We start from the raw sequence: 11,194 nt of genomic DNA on the forward strand, positions 1-11,194 counted from the left end.
AGTGAAACTCTCACTCTGAAAATTCCAGCTGTAGTCATGTGATGTGCACCAACCAATCAAACTACAGCCTTCAAGCTGACTCACTCTCCTCCGGACTTGTATTTATAGACGGTCATCTCGAAGACCAGCAAACACGAGGACGAATTTTTTTCAATCTCACTTTTTCTTTATTCGACAAGACGACAAAGACGAAATGGGATTGCGTGAGTAATAATCTTTAGTGGTTCTGCGTCGCTTGACAAACATGGTAGTTGCACGGGTGTTGGATAAAATGGTAAACTTGATTCCATTGCTATTTTAAAATACTCATTGAACATGAATACTAAAGAAACTGCTAGATTCTTGAGAACAAAGTAAAACCAGCCGTAGAGATGTTAAATATTAAACAATGTCCAATTTGAGTTTTAATAAGTCCAAAGCTAAACGTTTGTGTTAATGTGAATGTGGTGCCTTGGTATCCGCAAACGTGTTATTGAAATAAACGGAGCCATAGTACATTTTGAAGTTTTTTTTCACAATCCTTCACATGTAAACATGAAATATGAGTTGTTGTGCAGACATTAAAATGCTGTTAGAAGTATATATTCCCTGAGTATTGTTTTAATTGTGTTGTTTGAATAAAATTATACACTATATCTAGCTCAAGGGGTACACTGGTTAACCAATTAAAACCGCCAGATATGACAATTGAGGAAAAACGTGTGAATTTTCTCTTTTGTGTTTCAGTTTCAGCTTTGGCTGTTGCAGCAGGTGCAGCGGGTGCAGCAGGTAATTATTCTTTACACCAGGGAACTGATACAGGTAGTCCCTGGCAGTGTTGATAATCTTACTTTAAAAAAGTAATTAATCACAGCTACAAATTACTTCTCCAAAAAATAATTGAGTAACTCAGTTACCTGAATCTGAGTAATTTGTTACTTGGCAAAGTAAACAGTGTTACCTTTGTTTTTTTTTTTTTGTTTTTTTTTCATTCCAAAAAAAAAAAAAAACATAGTAACCTTTGGTATGTTCGGAAGTCATTTAATGTTGTGAATCAACCGTTAAAGTTGTTAAAATTGCTCCCGTTATTGCATTAGTTCCCTTCTGTCTACTTTCGACATGTAAGTTTTAAAACTTTAACCAATTAAAGATAGATTTAAGTCAAGATTTTGCCGATTTGAGAGTATTGTTACTTTGGTTCGCTACAAAAGAGCCTTCCTGAGAAGTCGACTGCTTTAAGATGACAGCTGTTTACTAACGCCGGCAAGGTAATCATTTTGCATCTAGTTCTCTTTACATGGGATATCTACCGTAGCATCATGTGGCGTAGTTTATAGGCTATCGGCCAGTCAGGTATTATCCCCCTATCGTTGCATTTGCAACTCCCTCCCCTCTCCCGCTCTGCTCTCTCGTCTTTGGAGTCTCGCGTCATTAACACTGGTCCTCAGGTTACGAATAAGATCCGTTCCTACGCTGGTGACGTAACCCGAATTTCCGCTCAAGTCTGAATTAACCCTAATTACCCCCTAAATCTGAAAATAACCATCCAAAAACATTTATATTACATCATTTTACAGCGAGCTGAACCGTAATCTTTGCCCTCTCCCTCTCTCGCTCACTCGGCTGCGCGACTTCTTTGTCGAAGCAAATATGCTCTTCTTCGTGTTCGCAAATACGTTCTTCTTCGTGTGTACATGCGCTCTTAAGGCTGATCTATGCTTCTGCGTAGCGGTGACAGCAGACCTACGCCGTTAACGCAGACCCGATTTACAACCCTACGCCGTAGCCTGCCGTGCACCTCCAAAAATTCCTGACTACGCGTCACATCAACGCGCGTGACGTGAACGTCGTAGGACTGTGATTGATCTGCTCAGAATGTTGTTTCCGGTTCAGCACAGCAACTCCGCTTTTTTCAAACATTCGCAAACATCTTCTGTGTCGCCTACGCTTCAACATTTGTATTAACAACATTTTTTGTTCAATATTGATTAGCTGCAGCTGCAAATACACACGTTCCATCTCCGTTGCAATTGCTATTAATGACCGGAGGGAAACTAAAGGAATTCGACAAGAGTCCCCTAAAACTGTTCAAAGACAAAGCCACACCCCTGTAGTAGCATAGCGGTGAATTACAGAGCAACTCGTTCCGTTGACGCAGAACTTCGAATGCTCAATGATGGCGTAGGGCCTACGCCGTTGCGCCGTCATTAACGGAACACAAGCATAAATCAGGCTTTACTCGCATGCGAAAGTACTACCTGCTCTACGCTTCCTGAGCCAAAATAAAAGCATGCATCACAAAACAAAAGTCAACATTATAATCAAATACACATTTCGCGAAGGGCAGAGAAATCATATTAATAAAATAAAGTAAAAAATAAGATACTGTGAGGTGCAATAAGGTACTGTTTACAGGACAAAAAAATAACAATTAAAAAAAACAAAAAACGACTGGAAACAAAATGGCGGCCGAGACTCCGGCGATGAAATCACATATTTTGAGTACGTCGTAACCCAGGGACTACCGGTACTCATTTTCACTCAATAATTCACTGATGGCATTTTGCTGTCTCCATGTTTTCATGTACAGTGTATCACAAAAGTGAAATATTGTATATATTTTGAGTTATTTTGAGGGGGAAATAAATTAACTCTATTATATAAGCTGCACACAGACTACTTTTAATTGTCATTTTGTCAGTGTGAGGGGTGTACTTACTATTTTGATGCACTGTATGAGGACTGCAATTGCCAATAAGTGTGCTGTGGGAAATTTAACCTGTTTCATTTCATTAAACTGCCTCAACGAACAGTAGCATGTAGGCAGGTATTGGATCTAATTGTTTTCTTGCTCTTGTCTAGGAGGGCTTTTGATTTTTGCACCTGTTGCCATTGCCACGATTGGTTACCCGGCTGCTGTGGCGTTGACTTCTGCGGTCAATGCGGGAGTGGCAACAGGCACAGCAGCTGCCGCAGGTAAACAAGCCACTGAGCCACTGATGTCCAATTTGTCCTCCTGCATCAGCTGACACAATTCTCTGGGTTTTAAAAGTCTATTGAACTATTGAAACTTGATTGTAGATCAATATTTAAAATAGAATCGTAGAATGGTGAAAACATTCATGACCTTTGTACTACAAAATGTCAGTCTCGACAGGATTGCATTTGACCTACTTTGTAATCTAAAGTGCGGCTTTTTATTTTAGGTACAGCTGGTGCGAGTGCTGCTGCAGCGCCGGTCGCAGGCTTTGTTATGGCACTCTTCTAAGTCTCCGACACCTAAAACTGGTCCTCTATTTCACTCATCCGTCTCAATTTATCTGATGGATTTATGTTCAAATTGGAGAAAGTTACAGATTGTTTTGGTTATTTGGAGGTATATTGACTTTGAGTGAATAAATGGCTCCCCTAATTTGTGTGCAAGACTTTTTTGTCATGTGTCGCAATAACCTAACACAATACTCACACATTTCACGATTCACACATTTGATGTTTGAAACTTGAGCTGAAAAGTTGAATTTTTAAGTATTTAACCTTTAACTATGCATACTAATACATTTCAAGGATTGAACAATCATGTTGGATGCTGACCACAGCACGTGTATGAATTTGGGACAACAGCTGCTTAGTTATAAACTGCAGCTAAACCTTTTTAAACAAAGCAAATCATAAAAGTGATAATCTTGTCTAAATGTTTTGTTTCAAACGTATACAACTGATGGCTAAAGGGAATAAGTAAATTGATGTTTTTGACGATGAGGAAATGTATATTTAGGATTAGACGAAGATAGCTTTGGATAAATTACACCTTCGAAAGGGGGCTTTTTTTTTTTTTTGCCCCAAGTCTTCATATGTTCATGTATGAGTACAGTAATTTATTGCCAGTATGTGTGCTGTGGGAAATTTAACCAGTTTCACATTTAAATAGCCTCAACATACAGAGTCATGTAACAAGGGCATAGGTTTGGTCACAACATTGGTAGGGATGATATAACAGCATAACCTGCATGTACTTTTTTTGCTGGGAACAGGTCATTAATAAGACCAAACAGATTGGATGAACGGGGCAAAGGGCCACATTTCTCATGAATATGAAACTTATTAATTGATAGGCTAAATTATCAATGCAAAATGAATCCGTATAGACCCTACCCACGTGACGTCACAACTCCTTCCTTCCTGACTGGTGCCGCCCGATTGTCCGTCAACACATCATGTTTGCCTGTTACGGCTACGTACATTCCTCCTATTTATGACGTGTTTTTCTGCTCGTTAACATTAATAATCAAAATGGTGAAGGCGTGTGTGGCGGTCGGTTGCAATAACAGAGAAGATAGACGGAGAAGACGGAGAGACTTGAAGTTCTACCGGATTCCGAGAGACCCGGAGAGAAGAGAGCGAGATGGGCTGCTGCAATTCGACGAGAAAACTGGGCTCCAAACGATTACCACAGATTATGTAGTAGTCATTTTATATCTGGTAAGATGCATTTAATATATATTTAGAGGGTTTTGGGCTGACAACCACAATTAAGATCATTGCTAGGCTATTCGCCGACAACATACACGTATGTATGTAGTGAGAGTGCTATCGCTAAACCATATAAACATTAAAAGCCCTAACTCCATTGACAAACGACATGAAATACATTAGACTTGACAGTGGATGTTAGCAATAACAAAAGATTTTGAATTGAAAATTTCGTAACTCACCTTTCCAAGCACAAGATAGATTCCTGCCGAATTTTCGTGGACGAGGACCTGTTTCACCCAACCAGCAACGAAGTATTTATAAGCCTCCAAGCTCTTAAAGTTTTTCAAACTTTCGTGAGAATAGGCTGATTTTGTGTGGACAAGATAGTTGTACAGTTCAGGGTAGCTAGTAGATGTCAGGCAAATACGGCGGAGACAGCGGGTCGAAAAACATCGATTTAGGCATCAAAAATGGATCTGGCGAATGGATAAACTGAAGCTTTTCCACATAACGCCTTTTATGCAACGCATCAAGTGAGTTTACGGCATCCGAAAGCACCGGGTCTTCCATGAAATGCATTATAAATTGCTCGATCAATTGAGACCATTGATAATACAGACACAAAATGACGGACAAGTGGGCGGAACCATACAGCGAGCACGTGATTTTGTGACGTCGGTGGGTAGGGTCTATTGACTGATAATAAATTTTACGTGCACTGGTTCAGGTGATACACTTCAATTCAAACCTTTGTTTTCAAAAACTATTAAAGAAACATTTTGAAAACTTCCAGAATAAATGTCTGGTTTTTATTAGCAAACATAAACATAATTAAAATAATTCAGTTAATAATGGTAGGGTCAATTCTATCCTTACAACATATGGGAAGACAATCTAAATTCCCTATATAACTGAACTCATTATATAATGCAAATAAGGTTGCTTAAAAGTTGGTTGGGACAATTTTAGCATCCTGAAAAGTTGGTAGTGTTATGTCCCTACCGTACTTATGTAAACCTACACAATGTACATGCAGACAGTGTTTGGCTGTAAAACACATTACAGGTGAGGTACCTTCAGTTTTAAATTTGTTTTGTGGCCACGCTCATTACTTAAGTTAGCCATTTAGAATACATTCAAATGCAATTAATCTGTTTTGGAAGCCTGAAGCCACTCCAACTTTTATGTTTTTAAGAAAAAAAAGGACCAATGTTTACATGATGTGAAAGAGTCCCAAAGGTCTTATAAGAAATCAAACATTATTTTCACCTCAATTTTGTCACACAAAACCAAGCGAAACAAATGCACTGAGTGACCTTACCCCGACCCCACCCACCACAACCCCCTCCTCTCTGTTTTCAGAAACGGTTTCGTTTCTTGGGAAACGAAACTTAACTTTTAATTGACAGACATGCTCAACCAATGAGATCCTTCTTTGGTTTCTGACCAATCAGATTTTTGCTTTTGTAAAAAAACAAAAAGCTCACTCAACCCTTTTCAGCACAGCATATGGGTCCTTCCAGTCCAGGACTGGAGGACATTTTAGTTTCAAAATCCTTGAAAAATAGGCATTTTCTGATTTTGAATTATACATCAATAATAGGTAATACACTATAAATAGCTTGATTAGCTCAGTTTATAGATCTATGGTAACATTTTTATTTCATGACTATTTACAATTCTTGGCATAATCAAAGTAGCAGGGTTGCAAATCCATGCAAATTAAGCTTTTTCTTAGAAGCACAAACTATCTGTTTATCTAGATGTAATTGCACTTTCAGAGACCTATAATATAAAGTGAAGTCAGTTTCAGGACTTTCCAGTAGGTACAGAGGAAGGAAACTGGTAACAAAACAACCTTGATCTATGAGGTGTGTGCAACAGGCTGATAAGATATCTATGTAAGATATTATTTTGATGTCAGTGGGATCTTAAAATATGATCTCCTTGGGGGAATCAAATGCAAAACAAGCCACACTACTATTTTTTATTTATATATTTTCAAATCAGCGTTGCAATAGTCACGTCTAAATTCCCGTTAATCAGGATTTAATTAAATATTTTGTATGGACAATGGATGCTGATGTAAATTAAGTGGTTGTTGATTCATGAATCAATTTCTGTTGCATAAAAAAGTCAAATTATTTTAAAAAAGGATAAAGATCCCAAACTGTAGACTGTCAGATGACTCACTTAAAGTAGTTTTGAATTGTTATGGGGCCATACAGTATAGTGCTGAATTAGAGGTGAAAATTTTTCACCCTCAAAAAAATACATTGACAGTTAATGTCTAATGTTTAATTTGCATGAATGTCAGTTGAGCATTTCAGGAGTTGCAACAGAAGCCTGGCAGACTGAGTGAAGAAGGCTGCTGTGAGGGGGGGTTCCAGACTTCAAGCATTTATTAAACACAAAGTATTTTCAACCAAGCATTAAATATAAGTTGCAGTTACACCAAAGTCAATACAAAAACTTGTGCCTGTTTTATGATCCAAATGAATTTATGGTTTGGCCTGTAAAGAATGTTGTGGACTCGCCCGGAAAAAATACAACCACAATCTCCCTGAAGACCTTTCATTCCATGACGACTTAAATATTTACTTCGGTTCAACAGGATGAATCAGTTGCATGACAGCGGGAATGGGGTCAAAAAAACAAAAGAACAGAAGATTAAGATAAGTGCATGAGAACCTAGATGTACTTTAGTTGTTTATGTGCCACACAAAAGAACTGAAGATTAGGATAAGTGCATGAGAACCTAGATGTACTTTAGTTGTTTATGTGCCACACCCAACATTTAGACTGTTTTTAGGAAATGAGGGCTAACCCTGGAGTGATCAGTTAACATTGTAATGATTGGATCAAAGGTGTAGTTTGCAATATGTTTCACGTTTAAATTTAAGGTTTGACATTGTGTTTCCTCCTTGCAAACATCCACCCACTCCAGCCCACATGCAAGAATTTGGCAGTGTGCTGGAAACAGATTTACTATTCATATATACAAGTTGCAGCCGAGTTAAACACTGTATGTTTCTCACAGAGGTTGGTAGTCATGCATTTCATTTACTCCGTTACATTTACGTGAATAACCTTTTGGAAAAATGTGCCTCTAAGAGTAGTTTTACTAAGTCATATTTTTTTACTTTTACTTGAGTAGATTTGTGAAGAACAAACGTTATTCTCACTCCGCTACTTTGGGCTACACTAGTTGTTACATTTTTCCCCTTTATTCGACATATTCGATTTTACTTCTTTTTCTTGCCAAAAACGGCAACAATGGCTCAACCAGCTTCACCAATCAGACGTGGCAACAATAATCACATGACCCCATTATACCAATCTTGCTTGCAATCAAGCTTGTCGTTCTATGATCATGCCAGCCTGTTCAATCACGTGGCATCTTTAAAGCAAAGTTTAAAAAAAATTAAGTATTTGACATAGCCGTCAACATGACTTGAAAGCACGGATTTTAAGATTTATTCTCTAATTGTGTTGTTTATTATTATGTGAGTTGTAGAGATGTCCCGATCGATCGGCATCCGATCACGTCATTTTCAAAATATTGGAATCGGCAAAAAAATATCGGACATGCCTTTTTTAAATTTTTTTTTTTTTTTTTAATTAAATCGTTTTCTAATTGTATTTAACGTTACAGACATAATATGTTACACTCATCCAGAGTCTTCAGTTTAGGCTTAAGGTAGGGTTATCAAATTTATCCCGTTAACGGCTGTAATTAATTTTTTAAAAATTTATCACGTTAAAATATTTAACGCAATTAACGCATGCACTGCACGACCCACTCACGCATTGTTGCGTTTAATCTGTAATGGCGTCGTTTTACCTATATATAGAGCTAAAAGGCAACGTAAAATGAGTAGAGTGAATTTTGGCAGCCTTTGGAGCCTTTTTTTAATTGGCTAAAGCCTTACAATCCCTCTCCCTACGATTAGAAATATCGTGGGAAGCAATGTGGGGAAGAAAGGTAGTAATTGGTCTTTTTCTTAACACCCTATGTTATTTCCCAACACAGAGAAGATATATCAATTGGTACCACTACGCACAGTCATGGTTGCACTTCCAATCATGCATTTGGGCAGAACAGTTAAATGGCTACAGTATCATTTACTGAAAGCTCAACAAATACACTAGATGGTAATATTTAGTCACAATATACAAAGTCACATTTATCCTTTAAGAATTACAAGTCTTTCTATCCGTGGATCCCTCTCACAGAAAGAATGTTAATAATGTAAATGCCATCTTGAGGATTTATTGTCATAATAATGTATATATTCGTCCAAGTTTTATTCATTTTTTTCTTAATGCATTGCCAAAATGTATATGATCGGGAAAAATTATCGGGAATGATTGGAATTGAATCGGGAGCAAAAAAAAAAGCAATCGGATTGGGAAATATCGGGATCGGCAGGTACTCAAACTAAAACGATCGGGATCGGATCGGGAGCAAAAAAACATGATCGGAACAACCCTAATGGGTATGTATGCAAGAATATAATACTGTACGTATAGCACACTATTATTTTTTTCAACTTGTGAATGTGTGTTTTCGTTACTGGGTTAATGTTAGAGGTGGGAATCTTTGGGCACCTAACGATTCAATTACGATTCAGAGGCTACGATTCGATTATAAAACGATTATTGGTGCACCCCCCTCTCCCCGGCTATTAGCTGCTTTTAATATTTCGAAAATTAGTTACAAAAATTGTACAAAAATCCTCTCAGGCATAAATAAACGACTATTTATCGGATCGGAAATCGGATCAGGAAATATCGGGATCGGCAGATACTCAAACTAAAACGATCGGGATCGGATCGGGAGCAAAAAAACATGATCGGAACAACCCTAGTGAGTTGTGTTCCCTGGCACCATACTGCTCGCAAGTAAAATCAAAAGATCAATGGCAGCTTCTAAAAACAAAATGAAATCCACAAGTCGAGTTCCTTGTATTTCAAGGTATAGGTTGCCTCGTTTGGAGTTTCCCAAAGAGGTTAACAGTTTTCTGTTTACAAGCAAAATGCTGTATCTGTGTCAGGGCACAGTTGAGCAGGTGTGTATCATATGATTGTTATCTATGAATCATTGAAAGATGATGGACTTTCCCCAACCACAGGTGCCCTGGATACCTGTGTGCAACCAATCAGAATGTCCATGTCCACTTAGGTCTTTAGCTATAAAGCATGTCAACTGTTTTGTTTTTCAAATGAGCTCTGCAAATTATCGCTTTACAACTGATTGAGTACATTATTAAGAAAACATGGGAAACAGTAAGTAACTTTCTTTTGCATCCTTCTGAACATGAGAATTGTGATTTTGTTTTGTGCTAAATTTTCTTTTCTATTAGAAGTTGGAAAATGAAAGAATACCGGTAGTTCAATCTAGTGCATTTGGAGCAGGGGTTCGAAACACGATAAATTTGAAATCTTATGCAAACTGTACTAGAAATATTATGACCAAATGAACAAGATTTGGAATAAACAAGTGTAAAATCCTATTGTACTGCTTGCTTGTTGCACATCTCAAGTAATTGCTCATTTTTTCTATTCTATGTAAAGTCCAATTAACATTAAATACATTATTCTATGACATCAGGTCCTACCACTCCGACACCCGCACCAGGTAAGATTTATAGTCAAAATGAGTAATGTCCAAAACCTAGGTGCAAAATAACACTTTGCTCCTTCTATTTTGCAGGAATAAATCCAATTCTGTTCGTCCCTCCTGTTGGTACGACAATTGGTTATCCGCAAATTAGCCCGCTAGCCAATAGTGGCGTGGCAACGACTTCCATCAACACTGCAATGTTGCAAGGTTAGTTAAGTGAGTTAAACTGAAGGGCCCAGGGAGCTACTTGGGAATACTTGCTTAAGGGGCACATGAGCAATGAATATATGCGGGATGCAATGGAAGTCGCTCACTTTTAATCACCATAAACACTGTAATATGAGCATTCTCAATATGAAGCGATTAATTTAATCTGATTTGCATACTGAAATTTCCCATCTCTTTGTAGGTCCGACTGCCCCTAATCCTACTCCAGGTTCGATAGGCCCCACGTTTTTTCCTTGAAGATATGGCCACTAAAGTTATTCTTCATTTCCAACATGTTTACTTCATGTCAAACAAAATGGTGATTTGAATGTGGAATAATGAAATGGTATTGGCCTACTACCATGCCATTTTTAGAAGATCTGTTACTACCGTGCTGATTATTTAGTCCCTGAATGCATTTCAATTAAAGTTTTATATTAAAAAAATTTGTAGTGGATTGAAATTTTTTTTTTTTTTTCTGGTATGGAGTAAGGATTAATAAAATGGCTGTTTACTTGTTGAAATTCTATTCCAACAAGAGGTTTTAACAGATTGTGGTATGAATCCCAATAATTGTCCCTTACTACATTATTGGAAACAATAATTGCTTGAATACACTGTTCAAGTAAAACTAAAACAAGAGTTCACCTTCAGGAGTCACAGTATGATAAGAACTGAAGCCCACATGTTACTGTGAGCAAAACAAATCCATAAAAAAAAGGTCAAGTGAGGGCAACTAAATTTCCCAACAGACGTGAAACTGTTGATGTTAATACGCCACTTGAGCTTTCTTTTTCAGCTGGGCAAGGCTGCATCTCATCTGAGGCCCTATGAATGACAAACACAGTCATAGTACCTTGTTGACTAATATATAAGTGTTTAGCGTATTTTTGCAAGCACCGATTTATG

At 37.7% G+C, this 11,194-nt stretch overlaps 1 protein-coding gene and 1 long non-coding RNA gene across 2 annotated transcripts; both read left to right on the plus strand.

Annotated features, from left to right (window-relative positions):
* The first annotated feature begins 72 nt into the window (after positions 1-72).
* LOC130930779 (Golgi-associated RAB2B interactor protein 3-like) lies at positions 73-3,391 on the plus strand. The gene is made up of 4 exons (XM_057858891.1): positions 73-203; positions 727-768; positions 2,842-2,955; positions 3,186-3,391. The coding sequence occupies exons 1-4, from the start codon at positions 194-196 to the stop codon at positions 3,245-3,247; spliced, it is 228 nt and encodes a 75-aa protein (XP_057714874.1). The 5' UTR covers positions 73-193; the 3' UTR covers positions 3,248-3,391.
* Positions 3,392-9,623: 6,232 nt separating this feature from the next.
* On the plus strand, positions 9,624-10,730 carry LOC130930591 (uncharacterized). Its single transcript, XR_009067075.1, has 4 exons — positions 9,624-9,741; positions 10,067-10,093; positions 10,169-10,285; positions 10,488-10,730. It is a non-coding gene; the product is annotated as an uncharacterized LOC130930591 (long non-coding RNA).
* Positions 10,731-11,194: the final 464 nt, after the last annotated feature.

This window comes from Corythoichthys intestinalis, chromosome 15, assembly GCF_030265065.1.
Source record: "Corythoichthys intestinalis isolate RoL2023-P3 chromosome 15, ASM3026506v1, whole genome shotgun sequence".
In the NCBI taxonomy this organism is placed as follows: domain Eukaryota; kingdom Metazoa; phylum Chordata; class Actinopteri; order Syngnathiformes; family Syngnathidae; genus Corythoichthys; species Corythoichthys intestinalis.

What these genes read in the sequence shown, in the direction of transcription:
- LOC130930779 (XM_057858891.1), top strand. An exon ending in AGGTGCAGCGGGTGCAGCAG is followed by an intron (nt 769 to 2,841) that starts GTAATTATTCTT and finishes GCTCTTGTCTAG; the next exon opens with GAGGGCTTTTGATTTTTGCA. An exon ending in AGGCACAGCAGCTGCCGCAG is followed by an intron (nt 2,956 to 3,185) that starts GTAAACAAGCCA and finishes TTTTTATTTTAG; the next exon opens with GTACAGCTGGTGCGAGTGCT.